General features: G+C 44.5%; 2 protein-coding genes across 3 annotated transcripts; both read right to left on the bottom strand.

Moving 5' to 3' along the window:
* Window positions 1-1,383: 1,383 nt before the first annotated feature.
* Window positions 1,384-5,424, bottom strand: cdk21 (cyclin-dependent kinase 21). Of its 2 annotated transcripts, none has more exons than XM_017419363.3 (8): window positions 5,196-5,424; window positions 4,669-4,934; window positions 3,992-4,124; window positions 3,753-3,920; window positions 3,561-3,670; window positions 3,421-3,471; window positions 1,982-2,114; window positions 1,384-1,836 (listed from the first exon to the last, which is right to left on the bottom strand). In XM_017419363.3, the coding sequence occupies exons 2-8, from the start codon at window positions 4,896-4,898 to the stop codon at window positions 1,759-1,761; spliced, it is 903 nt and encodes a 300-aa protein (XP_017274852.1). In that variant the 5' UTR covers window positions 4,899-4,934; window positions 5,196-5,424; the 3' UTR covers window positions 1,384-1,758. The 2 variants fall into 2 exon arrangements, with proteins under 2 accessions (XP_017274852.1, XP_024862437.1); XM_025006669.2 differs by having other exon boundaries at window positions 1,384-1,869.
* Window positions 5,425-5,563: 139 nt separating this feature from the next.
* On the bottom strand, window positions 5,564-10,859 carry retsat (retinol saturase (all-trans-retinol 13,14-reductase)). The gene is made up of 11 exons (XM_017419315.3): window positions 10,628-10,859; window positions 9,937-10,119; window positions 9,619-9,860; window positions 8,697-8,898; window positions 8,427-8,624; window positions 8,220-8,339; window positions 7,183-7,321; window positions 6,907-7,016; window positions 6,657-6,826; window positions 6,081-6,240; window positions 5,564-5,981 (listed from the first exon to the last, which is right to left on the bottom strand). Exons 1-11 carry the CDS (start codon window positions 10,785-10,787, stop codon window positions 5,833-5,835), a joined length of 1,833 nt encoding a protein of 610 aa, XP_017274804.1. The 5' UTR covers window positions 10,788-10,859; the 3' UTR covers window positions 5,564-5,832.
* Window positions 10,860-13,052: the final 2,193 nt, after the last annotated feature.

A 13,052-nucleotide genomic window follows, 5' to 3' on the forward strand; every position in this document is an offset into this window, starting at 1 on the left:
GAGGATATTTTCAAGTTATTATTTTAAAATTCCCTGTCTAAAACACTTCAAAATAATCTGTAGTTTGTAAATTTGGCAGTTTGAAATGTGTTTTAAAAAAGGGGGAACATTATACAAAGGGATTTCCCACCCAGCAGAGAAAAATAAATAAAATTAAAGTTTATTTCCGCTAGATTAAGGTTTTAAGTTACTCTATTTTTATGAAAAATCCACATTTTCTTGATTTTAGGTCACATTTGTTCTTCAGATCTGTTAAATCTGGCAGGGTTCCTCCTCCTCGGTCCAAGAAAGACAGACTTGAGTCGGCTTCCATTTTGAATTTTCTAACCTTTGAGGTTTTTCTGACGTCTTAACATCCGTCGATCACTCGGGAACGCTCTGTGGAATTCCAGAAACTGAGCGCAGAATGGCGGGAAAAGGTTTTTTAAAGTTTTACAGACTTTTAACCCTTCCTGTTTGAGGTCAGCTGAAATGGGACGGTTTGTTCTTAACGGATCGCTGCGATCAAAGGTGATTTTTTTTTTTTACCTGAACGTCAACGGCCCCCATTGACCGTTTAACGATGCAGGTGCGTCGGAAGCACAGAAACGTTAAAAAGTCGTCTCTTTTCACAGCTGTTCCGGCTTTAACCGAACTCTGAGGCGTTCTTGCCACGTAATCCTCGATGTCGTGTTGTTTGTGAAGCGTGCCTACCACATCATGATGCTGCCGCCCCCGTGCTTCAAAGGTGGGATGGTCCGAGCTCCCACCCTTTCTCATGAACCGAACGTTTAAACTGCGGCGCTCCGGCTTCGTGATGTCACCGACTTCACCAGTTGTTCTTCTTCACTTCAGGCTTCGCGTTCACCTCGTGGCTCTGGACAGATTTTATTTTTATTTTCCTGCAGCTCACCTGTTGTTTAAGGCTCAACAGCGCCCCCTTCCTTCTAACATCAGATCTGCAAATAACTGAAATCAGATCTCAAAATATTGGCTTTTCATGAATGTTATTCAGTCAAACAACATTCCTGAGACCCATTTCTCTGACATAAAACTTGTTTTTAGTATTTTAATCAATAATTGGGTGATTTGTGGGGCAGAGATGCTGTCCTGGGCCGCTACTGTCCGGTTGTTTCCTGGTGGAAACGGAAGAAGAAGCCTTTTTTTAACATGAAGCAATGCCGGAAGACTTCCCGGGAATGTCGGATCTACAACCTTACCAGCACAAACTGCTGGATCTCCGGAATCCGGACTCAACGGTTCACACAGACAGAAGCAGAAACAGGTTTTCAAAACAGCCTTTTATGAACAGAGCGACTCGTGTAGAAAAATATCTTCTTCGGTGCGTCGGCACAAACATAAATACAGGTGCGTTCTGTATCCAAACACCATAAATATCTCTGCAAACACTTACAAGAACGACAAAAAAAAAAAAGAGAAAATGACAAGTGAAGCTGAAACTCTTCAAACTAAACGTTTTATCTGCAGCGTTCAACCGAACAGAATCAGAATTTTAATTATCGGGACAACAAATAAACGAGCGAGAACAAACATTAATCTGAAACTTGACTCGACAAACCGTCTCTAAAGGTCGGAGCGAGTTTACGAATTTAAACAAAAACAAAAGTTTGGGTTTCGGGGGAGAATATCAAAAATAAATCTTAAAGATTTCGTCCCGTAAGTCAAGCTGAACTTCAGTTTCTTCACCTCTGACCACAGTTTTCATGATGATTCTGATTTCTTTGTTTCGCCTGCAGGGTCTCACCTCCCTCCGCTCCCTCAGGTCTTGGCGAAGAAGGCGTGAGTCAGAGCTTTGGCGGCAGAGATGCGTCGACTCGGGCTGAACGTCAAACACCGCTGCAGGTAGAAGGAGACGACACGCCTCAGCAGCTGCTCAGAGACAATCATCGGTTTCAGTGCAGCTAAAAACGCCACGATCGACATTATCGCCCGCCTTCGGCTGCGGCGGCGAGGGTCGGATTAAAACATTTGCACGTCTTACAGACAGCAGGTCGTTCTCGTCCGGGTCCAGCTGGGGCAGCAGCTCGGCGCAGGACTCCCTCGGCCCCCAGCGCTCCGAGTAGGAGACGGCGCTGTCCCGGGGCCAGTCCTCTTCGCCGGGCAACCCGATCACCCTGAAGAGGACAGAACCAGAACCAGAACCAGAACTTCAGGATCAGCAAAAACCAGAGAGACGCACGAGCTGAAGGGAGGCTCAGAGAATAAACACAAACAGCAGAACACCAGCTAGGAGCCGAAAGTAGCAACAGGCTAGCCTGAAGCCAAAAGAAGCAAAACACAATTCAAAAGCTAAGGTAGTAGAATAGTGGCTAAAAATAGCAAAAGGCTAACTGAAAGAAGCATAAAGCTAAAAGCTAAAAGTAGCATAATTCTACCTAAAGTCTAAGTAGAAGCTAAAAGTAGCAAAACTGGTTAAAAGTAACAAAGAGCTAACTAAAAGAAGCATAAGGTTAAATTTGCAAAAGGCTAGCTTGAAGCTAAAAGTAGCAAAACACAAGTTGAAAGCTAAGGTAGCAGAATAGTGGCTAAACGTAGCAAAAGGCTAACTGAAAAAAAGCACAAGGCTAAAAGCTAAAAGAAGCAATATGTTAAGTAGAAGCTAAAAGTAGCAAGAGGCTAACTAAAAGAAGCATAAGGTTAGCAATAAGCTAAAGTAGCAAAATGCTACCTAAAGGCTAAAAGATGCTAAAGTCTAAGTAGAAGCTACAAGTAGCAGAACTGTGGCTAAAAGTAACAAAGAGCTAACTAAAAGAAGCATAAGGTTAAAGTTACAAAAGGTTAGCTTGAAGCTAAAAGAAGCAAAACACAATTTGAAAGCTAAAGCAGCAAAATAGTGGCTAAAAGTAGTCAAAGGCTAACTGAAGGTAGCATAAACCCAAAAGCTAAAAGTAGCAAAATTTTAAGTAGAAGCTAATCATAGCAAAACGCTAGCTAAAGGTAGCAAAGGCTTAGCTAAAATTTGCAGAACAGTGGCTAAAAGTAGCAAGAGGCTAACTGAAAGAAGCATAAGGCTAAAAGCTAAAAGTAGCAAAAACATTAGCTAAAGGTTGCAAAATGCTAGCTTAGCTATAAAAAGCAAAAGACAAGCTAAAAGTAGTAAATCACTAGCTGAAAGAAGCAAAGTTTTAACTAAAAGCTACAAATAGAAGAATATTGGCTAAAAGTTAGGTAGAAGCTAAAGTAGCAGATGAAAGTAGAGGCCGAGGCTGAAGCAGATGTTAAAGAGAAAAATGATTCTGCAGAGGTCTCCATGTTTGTTGATGAGGAAAACGTTTAGAAATAAAGTTTATGTTTTTTCTGTTAAAGCTACAAAAACAAACATCAGAGCCGAACATTTTGATGTACGAACAGCTAAAACAGCTAAAAGTCTGCAGGAGAAGTTAGCAGAATTGCTGACTCGGCGTTTAAATGATCACTCACTCAAAGATTTTTTGCAGCTGCTGCACTTCTGTGTATCCCTTAAAGAGCGGCCTGCAGAAGGAATAATAAGAATAATATTTAGTTCATCTGTTTTTGCAGAATCATGAAAATCGTCCACAGCTCAGCTGTTAGACGCCGACCTCAGCAGGAAGAGCTCAGCGAAGATGCAGCCGGCGCTCCACATGTCCACGGAGAACATGTAGACGGCGTTCAGCAGGACCTCAGGAGCTCGGTACCACAGAGTCACCACCTGAGGAGAAGCAGCAGCAGAACCAGGTGATTTCAGGCGCTCTGGTGAAGAACACACTTCAGACGGCCGCAGTGACACATACGCCCGGCGTGAGAGCAATGTTGAAGGCGTGGAGCCGAGCCAATCCGAAGTCTGCGATCTTGACCTCTCCGCGGCTACTGACTAGGACGTTCTCCGGTTTCAGGTCACGATGCAGAACGAGGTTGGTGTGCAAGAAGTCCAGTCCTCGCAGCAGCTGCAGCATCACGTCCTGAGGGCGACACGGCAGCAGATCTTACGCCGACTCCAGAGAGAGAAAGAAAGAAAAAGTCGGGTTCCCACCTTAATGACGCCGCGGCTCAGACCTGAGGCGGGAGCCTTGGACAGGTAGGTGGACAGGTCCTGGTCCACGTACTCCAGCACCAGCGTGAGGTCCAGGGCGGAGCCAACCGACACGGCAGACGCGTCCAAAAGCCTGAAAGTCACAAAGCTGCAAATGAGCCGAACCAGAACAAACGGGTCCTGAATGAAGGACTTCCAGTAACACGGGACATGCTAAACGGCTGGACACCTCAGGGGTCAAAGACGATTACTGTTGATTTCAAGGTTTGTGGGGGTCAAAGGTCACAGGTAACAACTTGTCTCTGCTCCTACATGTGACCCGTTAAGTCTTCAGTTTTGTCTGTTGGTTTGTCTATCTGAACCAACGAACAGATCTGGATGAAGTTTTCAGGAAATGTTGGGGTTCTAACAAAAAAACAAACAAACAATGGATTCAATTTTTATTCTATTTTATTTTTAACCTCGGTGGACGTTTCCAAATGCTTCTAGTTGTAGTCTCGTAATGGGAAACAAATAATTTAATTGCCGTTTTGCTGGGTTTGTGTCAGACTTATTCAGGCCACCAGGTGTCGCTGTGGCGAAGTGTACCGAACGTTCCCAAAGATCGGATCTTTTTTTCCGGAACGATTCGATGGATCGGAACGTTCCCCACCTGAAGAGCCGAAGCCCGGACCCACCTGACGATGTTCGGGTGGTTGAAGAAGCCCATCTTGCGGAGCAGCGCCACCTCCCGGATCATGGAGGCCGGGATGCCGGCCTCCGCCGCGTCCCAGCGGCAGTTGAACTTCTTCACCGCCAGGAGGCGCTGCGCTCCGCCGACCTCCCGGGCCCTGAACACCCGGCCGAAGGAGCCCTGCCCGACCTCCGCCAGGAGCTCGTAGCTCAGCAGCTCAACCGACGAGTTCATGTTCCTCCAAACTCAGCCCCGCTGGACCTGATTTCACTTCACGGAGGGGGGAAAAAATCAACTTTTACGTATAAAAAACGTTAAATTTGGGGCTTTTTTTTCTCTTTCCTGCGTTAGCTTTGTTAGCTAGCTAGCGATGCTAACAGCCGATGCGGGTCAATTAGCAGCTAAGAAAACTACCACTGGAAATAAAAAAAAAGAATAAAAATCACATGTAATGACAGTTTTGATATAAATAAACTGTAAACATCGTTGTTATGTTCTTGACATGTTTCTTTTTTTTTTTGCATTTTTTACCTCAGACTGCTCGGAGCTCCACCTGCACCGCCCGCCAGCGGTAGAAAAATGTCTTTGCATGATTTTCAAAAAAATATGAAAAAAAAAATAAAAAATTCACACCTCCCCCCTGTCCGCCAGCTAATCAGAAAGCTTAAATATCTATATTTTATGCGCAGTCTTCCTACACGTGTTCCTGCTGCTGCCTATGTAAACGCGTGGTGCGTTCAAGTGCAGCCAGGAGTTCAGATTTGTGTGTAAACAAGCAAAAATAAAATAAACAGTCAGGGGTGCTGGGTTCTCTCAAAGACCTTAAAACAAAGCCCCCCCAAAACAGGAAATAACTGTAGTGCCCCAAAAACCCATCTGAATGAGTAACAAATAAGACAGGAAGTCGACAAAATTTAATGTTTGCAAAATTTAAACATTCAGGTGCAGAGTAAAGTGGAAACTATTAAGGTTGGCGTGAATAAAAGCTTAGTTAGGTTTGGTTAGCTTAAAAAGTGCTTCATTAATCAAACATCCAGCTAGTTAACCAAACTCGGATTACTGTAGATTGTGTAAAATCAGCATAAAATGTAAAATTTCCCTTTATTTTCTGCATTAGTAGTTCGTTTATAGACGAGATCCGTTACTGGGAGCGTGTAAACATCGGCAGCTACTCCTCTTTCAGCTTGTTGTTGAAATATTTTGTTCTCTTGGCCAAGGCGATGGTGTCCAGGTGGAGGTTACGGCTGAGAAGGACCGAGCCACAGGTGAGCGCCCCTGCGAGGGCGCCGGCGAAGCCGCACAGAAACGTGTCCTGACCTGTGAAGCACACACACACGCGTAAAAAAGACAAATTAAGTGAAGTGAGATTATCAAAGCGGCGCTGTGGGTTGTGTAACGAGGCGGAGAGGGACACACCTGTCAGGTAGAGGTTCTTCAGAGGAGTCTGAGGTCTCACCGTCGCGCTGAGCTCGGGGCTGAACCGAGCGACGCCGTGATCCACGCCGTAGATCTCGCCTCTGGGGGATCCGATGTAGTGCGTGTTCGTGATGGGCGTCCCAGCATCCACGTACTCAATCTGCAAAAACAACAACAACAAAAACAGAAATTAGCACTATAAATATCTGCGACAGATTTCAGGAGCAGAAACCGGTTCTTCAGTGTTTCAGATCTTAAAATCGACAGGATATTACGGAACAAATTAAACGTTCAGAGGCGTTTTGGACGGGGCGCGAATAGAGGCGCTGTTCGCCGTGCCGTCAACAAACGCTGCTTAAAGCTCTATCAGGCAAAGAAGAAGCCAGATGTGAACAGATGTGTCTCCTCTGGACCAAAGAGGAGAACTGTTCTGAGGTCAGCCTGCCTCTCTGATGGTATGGGGGTGCATTAGTGCCTCAGGTTTTAGAACATCTGCTCCCATCCAGGACTGTTGAACAGCTAGAATCCTCTACAGAGCAGCAATTATGGGACCTCAGAAGCTGCCGCAGCCGTCACCTTGTCTCTGGTGATCTTGGGGAACACATCCATCACCATCTCCAGCGCCGAGTCGATGAACGCTTGTTTCAGCTGTTTGTAGTCGGGCCCTCGGTTCGTCACCTTGTCGTCCTTCCACTCCTCGAACCACTCGTATTTGGCGAAGGTGACCAGGCTCAAGGTGGACTTTCCTGAAGAGGGAGAGAAGTTAAACAGCAGGACGGAACGCTGCGTTCGGACTCTGGATCGGGGTGTGTTGGGTTCTCCTTACCCGGCGCCCTCTCCTCCCAGGTCGGATCTTTAGCCGACGGACAGGCGGCGAACAGCAGAGGGATCTTTTGAGCCGCCTCCTCCCTGTCTGCCTTCATGTAGTCCTCCATCCTTTGATGAAAACGGACCACTATTTAAAAGCTCACAGCCTAAAACCCTGAGAATATATTCACATTTTTGAGCTTGCACGACAAAGACGACAGAAAAACTGGCCTCAAACATCACAGAGAGACAGTATTTAGTCATAAATGTGGGAGTTTAACACATAAAGACCTACAGTTCGTCAAAGTTGTTCTCAGGAAAGATCCAGTAGTTGTTTGCTTTCAGGCCCAGCTCCTCCTTGGTCCCATTCAGACCCATGAAGATACTCAAGCCGCCTTCGCCGTGTTTCACCATCCTGAGCTGCTCCTGGATGGCTGCGAGGCAAAGGAGGCAGCTTTAAAACAACAGAGACAAGCTGCTCCCTGCATCTCAGAACCCCAGAAACTGACAAATAAACAAGATTCTATCTCTGCTCATCGTCAAATAACAGATTTCTGGTCTGAGCCTCTCAACTGCGAGGATTATCTGTTTGTTGTTGTTTTTTTTAACCTGAGACATTTTCAGGATAAGATGATTAAACTTGAATAAAAAATAAAAGCTTTTCCCTGGTTTTCGGGCTTCTGATGGTGAGAAAAGACAAAGAGTTGTAGCCGTTTTGGTCAAACCCTAAAAATAATAAATAAAAACAACGTTATGCACGCTCAGAGGACGTGTTGTGGATGAGTCTCAGCTACTACCAGAACAAAATTCAGCTCAGTATCTGTAAATTTCACTGAGTTTCAGCCATTTTCAGCTCCAGATGTACATCCGGTGATTACTCTCTCCGGTGGTTCGAGATGTTTTTCCTAACACGGGTAAAAACATGGCCGCCTCTTATTGGAACTCTGTACCGGTGCGTTTTTGGTGAAGATGGAGCTGAGCTGCGAGGCGAAGCTCTCCGTTTCGTGGGTCGGTCCACGCTCCTACCCTCACCTACGGTCGCAACCCGAAAGGACGAGATCTCGGATACAGAAACGGGTTTTTCCCCGCGGGGCGGCTCTCCCTCTGAGATCAGGTGACAGGTTTGGTTGGGACTCGGACTCTGAGGCGTTCCGGGCATGTCCAACTGGGAGGAGACTCCTGGGAAGACCCAGGACAAACTTGGAAACCTCCCGGAAGAGCTGGGACACGTCCACAAGTGTCCGACTCCGTGACAAGCAGCAGATAACAGGTGGTGATAAAAACAAACAGAAGCAGAAAGAAACCGTTTGTGTCGTGTGCTTCCTGTCGGACCTGGCTCGGCTCGGAGCTCCTTGGGCAGAAGCTTCTCGTAGGTGTTGAAGATGCCGGCGTCAGAGACGACCACAGGAGCACGGACATGCACTTCCTCCTGACCTTTCAACACGCTGACACCTGGAAGTCATAAGAGACAAACGCCGTGAGCGACACTCTCCGTTCAGGCTGCAGCAGGAGCTCCTGCGGGCGAGTCGAAGTGCTCACCGCAAGCTTCCTTCGCCTCGTTGAATAAGATCCGGTTCACCGGGGCGCGCACCAAAACGGCGCCTCCGGCCTTCTCTATGATGGGGATCATGTGGTAGGCGATTTCGCTGGAGCCACCTTTGGGATACCAGGCACCGTTCAGGTAGTGAGTCACCAGCAAACTGTGCATGGCAAAGCTGGCGTCTTTCGGAATGTTACCTGCAGAACGAAAACAAAAACGATCAGTCGGATGCTGACGACAACAAAAAGAAGAGCTGGGGTTCGGAGTACCATAGGTGCCGAAGATGTAGGAAAACACGGCTCTGAGGTCCTTGTTCTGCGTCCGCCCGTTGATCACATCCGTCAGGCTGCGGGGGGCCATTTTGAAGAAGAGGGACAGGCGTTTGACGAGGCCGGTGTGGATCAAGAACTTGGCCAAAAAGACCGGGCAGAGCTTCAGCAGAGCCAGGAGCCAAACGCCCCTCCCAGTTTTCTGGAGACAGAACAGGAAGTCACCCCTCACTGAACGCATTTCAGCCGATCAGGCATTCAAACAGCGGCGCTGCAGGGCTCCTCGTACCCCTGGACGGTACCGGAACGGTTCAGTTTGACGTGTTTTTGCAGCTACCTCTAAAAAACTAGTTTCACCTAAACTCCAAAATGATTATTTTGTAAATTTATCTGCAGCTTTGTTCCTGTTATTACCAGTTTCACTATTATAAAACACAAAAAATTCAAATGATTAGTTTAGATTTTATGAACCAGTCTGTTCTGAGTCTATAAATGAACCATTTAATACTAAATATTAAGTATTATACACCATCAGTTTTAATTAAATCCTTCAGGTTTGCTGCATTCGTTTGCCTTGTGTTGCTCGTTGCTGCAAAGCTCTGATCTATTTAATAAATAACATTTTTATGATCACTGATTTTTCATTTATATAATATTAAAAAAAACATAGAAGCTATAAGCTGACACAGCAGGAGAAAACGCCCGCTGATTTATCTGTGCGTGTGGGTACAGCACAGATAAAAGTTGTGCAATGCCGCAGCTGAGTGTCCTCAGCAGTCTGAACTTTGGTTTGGATTAAAAATCGGAACGATAAAATTTGTCTATGCCAAAGTTCAGCTCCTGAAAACAAAGTGTACTTGGAGAAATGTCCTTCCATTTCAAACAGAATTGGGTAATTACATTACTCGTTCCAGGATCCTACCTTGGCCAGCCGCAGGTACTCGTCGATGGCTTTCTCCTCTCCAGGGAAGCTCTTCTTCAGCTCTTCGGGGAAGCGAGTCCTGCCGCTGTAGATAGGGTAGCTGCGGCGGTTTTCCGGGGGTCCCAGCACGACGTGGTCAAACGGGTTCTCCAGAGGCTCCCACTCCAGCTGCCCGTTGGTCATCTGGTCCAGCATGCAGCGGAAAGGCTTGTGGTCCTGAAGTTCGCCGATGTAATGGATCCCTGGAAGCAAAGCAGCCGTCAGCCGGGGCCGAGACTTCCACATTAGATGGAAGCGCGTCCGCAGAAAAGGACTCACCCACGTCAAACTCGAAGCCCTTCTCTGAGAACGTGTGGCAGCACCCCCCCGCCTTACTGTGTTGCTCCAGAACCAGAACCTTCTTCCCGACTTTAGCCAGCAGCACGGCAAGCCCGAGCCCACCGACGCCACTTCCAATCACGACTGCATCCAGGTTTTCTGGTACTTTACTGGCCAGGAAACCTACAAAAAAATCAAGTGAAATATGGAAACAAAAGGCTAAAATAAGGCAGATCTAAGAATATTCAAAGGAGATTATTATTATCATCTATTTTTAATCTGTTTCTTGATACTGTATCAAAACACAAGTTGGGTTTTAGAGTTTAAATTATGTGAAAATATTAAACCAAAGATCTGATTTTAATCTAAATATTCTGTAATGTGTGTCCAAGAAATGGGAGAAAATCTTATCAGGTTAATTAAATGATATGATAGGGAGTTTAATCATTATAAACAAATAAATAAATAATAAATGCTTGCACAATTCCTGTGAAACAAGTCAGCCAAGCTGAACAGAATGCCTCATAATGCTCACATTTAATCACATAAAAATGTATAAAACGTCGAATTTAGCTTCAGTTTAAATTTGACAGTCGTGTTTTACACACAGCTGAGCGATTGACACGATATCCAGGTTGATTTTTTTTTATTATACAGCTCAGTCAGGCTGAAAAGGTTTGCACAAACTCACCTTGCTTTAGCACTTTATTTTTCTCTTTCTTGTCGTAAACCCGCTTCTTCAGCGGTTCGCGGCAGTCCTTCTCAAAGGGGTTCGGGCCGTAGCTGCCAAAGACATATTTTAACAGAAATATTATCAGAACTGTCGAAAAAATGGACACAAAAAGCCACATTTTATCCGCTTTTCGACCCTTCGTCCAGCTGCTAATGGATTTGACTGCACTTCCTCCTTTGGTTCGACGAAGTACCGCCCACATTACTGTAGCCAATCAGAACGCTTCATGAATTAGCCGTCACTATTATTTTTTGACCAATGAAGGACAAGTTTAATAAGGGGCGTGACTTCTTGGTGCTACATAAATAGAGCTAACAAGCTAACAACAACAAAGCGTTAAATACACTAATATTTACACAAATTAACCTTCAGAAATAACTTAAAACGCCCCTAGAGTGGTATTTAAAAAATTCGAGGCACATTATTTACTTGTTTTAGGCAGTTAAAGGCATTTATTAAGTTGTTATAATCCATTAATTTAGTATCGTCAGTATTTAATGCTCACTATCAAGATTATTTTCGTTTTTCCTAAAAATTTCTTCAGCCTAACTGCTTCTGCGTACTTCGTGCTTTTTTAGTCATATTTGACAATGTTTAGCTCATTTAGGAAATTGGTGCAGACTTTGGTTTTTCTCATTTTTATACAATTCAAAACATTTAACTTCATTTACAAATATTCTTCCCATAGAAATAGGCTGAGATAAAATTATTTTAGCCATTTGCTACAGTTCTGCTACTTTTAGCTAAACCTTTTATTTTAAGACTGTAGCTAAGGTTGTAGCACTTCTAGTTTCTTTCAAATGTCTTGCTACTTTTAGCTATCATTTAGCTTTAAGTTTTAGCTAGCCTTTTGCAGTTTTTAGTTAACCTTTTGCCACTTTTAGACAGCCTTGTGATACTTTTAGCTAAATTAGCTTTTAGTTTGCTTTTTGTTACTTTAAGACTTTAGCTAATCTTTTCATACTTTTGGCTTCTAGCAGATATTTTGCTACTTTTGGCTAGCCTTTTTTAATTTCCCTTTGGGATTAATAAAGTATTTTTGAATTGAATTGAATTTGATTTACCTTTAGCTCAGCCTTTGTTGCTTTCAGCTTTAACGACTCAGATGATCATAAAAACTTCAACAAAAAAAAAAACAACCCCCTGGAAAATAAGCTGTGCTTTGGGATTAAATCTTCAGATCGTAATAAACAAAAGATTTTTAATCCTTCAAAAAAATACATAAACTTCACAGCAACTCCTAGACTTTTATTTATTTTGCTTAAAAAGAAAAAAAAACAAACCTGCATCTTCACAATCATCTCCTGCATCGCAACACCGCGGATTCAGTTTATGGTTTTTTTGTTTTTTTAAACATCCTTTTTGCAAACAAATATTTTACATAAGAAACACTTTGAAACAGGGGTGTTTGTCCCAGTCTTCGTCCTTCGTCCCGGCTGGTTTCATGCACCCTGCTCCGGCACCGAACCGTTAAAAAACCTCGCCTGACAGCGGCTGCGTAGTCAGCGTGCGAGACCGGCTGAAGCACTTCCCGTTAATTAGTTAACTGATGTCGTCGTCATGTCGGATTAAAGCACGTTAACTGGCGATGTTATCAAATCAGCTCAGTATCTACAGCGAAGAGCTCAGCGCCGTGCTGAATGTACATGCAAACTCTAATTTCTTATTAAATAAAATTTTTTAATTCATTCTCAGATTTCCCCACACGCGTGTTTATATATTAAGCTACAAAAAGAGGCTTTTAAAAGTGCCCTGAAGTTACTTTGGATTTCCCCGATTCCACCCTGGAACCTCTCAGAGTTTTCGGAGATGCGCGCTAAGAGCTCGAAACGGGGCGCACAAAAAAAATTAAGTCAAAACTGAAAAATGCGTTGATCCGTCTCCAAGTGAGAGGAAATGTTTCGGGCAGGATGGTAAAAACAAACGAGCAGAGCTCCGGAGGACGGACGGCACCTTCGTGAACGCAAACAGAAGATGAGCAGAAAAGAAAAAAAGAAGAGCCAAACATGACAACTCTTAACAGAAGCCCTTAACTTATATCCACATTTGGTATTTATTACATCAGCCTTTTGAGCCTTTTTCCTCTTTAAAATATCTCTTTTGCTCATGATTTCCCTATGTCTAAAATTTAAGAACAGATTTGTTTTAATTGCAAAAGAAGCACTTCCAACATTTAGGGATAAAACAAAGCAGGAGGTTCTGCTTTGCGTCGTCCGCGGTCTCGTCTGACGGTATTTACAGGCGTTTGTAGGTTCGCCAGTGGCGAGTGTTACGGCGGCCGGGCTGTTCTCGTGGGGTTTTTTTGGTGCAGTGATGAGATGCGGCTGTTTGCGACGGTCACTACGATGGCTTTAAAGGTCCGTGTGATGGAGGGAGGGAGGGC

Source organism: Kryptolebias marmoratus, linkage group LG12 (genome assembly GCF_001649575.2).
Source record: "Kryptolebias marmoratus isolate JLee-2015 linkage group LG12, ASM164957v2, whole genome shotgun sequence".
Lineage (NCBI taxonomy): Eukaryota > Metazoa > Chordata > Actinopteri > Cyprinodontiformes > Rivulidae > Kryptolebias > Kryptolebias marmoratus.

Coding starts and splice junctions, on each gene's coding strand:
- cdk21 (XM_025006669.2), bottom strand. CDS start 4,898: ATGAACTCGTCGGTTGAGCTGCTGAGCTACGAGCTCCTGGCGGAGGTC. Junction 3,671..3,752: donor ACATTGCTCTCACGCCGGGC/GTATGTGTCACT, acceptor GCTTCTCCTCAG/GTGGTGACTCTGTGGTACCG. Junction 2,115..3,420: donor CAGCTGCAAAAAATCTTTGA/GTGAGTGATCAT, acceptor TGTCCTCTTCAG/GGTGATCGGGTTGCCCGGCG.
- retsat (XM_017419315.3), bottom strand. CDS start 10,787: ATGTGGCTTTTTGTGTCCATTTTTTCGACAGTTCTGATAATATTTCTG. Junction 8,340..8,426: donor CGAGGCGAAGGAAGCTTGCG/GTGAGCACTTCG, acceptor TATGACTTCCAG/GTGTCAGCGTGTTGAAAGGT. Junction 6,827..6,906: donor CTGGGAGGAGAGGGCGCCGG/GTAAGGAGAACC, acceptor CTCCCTCTTCAG/GAAAGTCCACCTTGAGCCTG.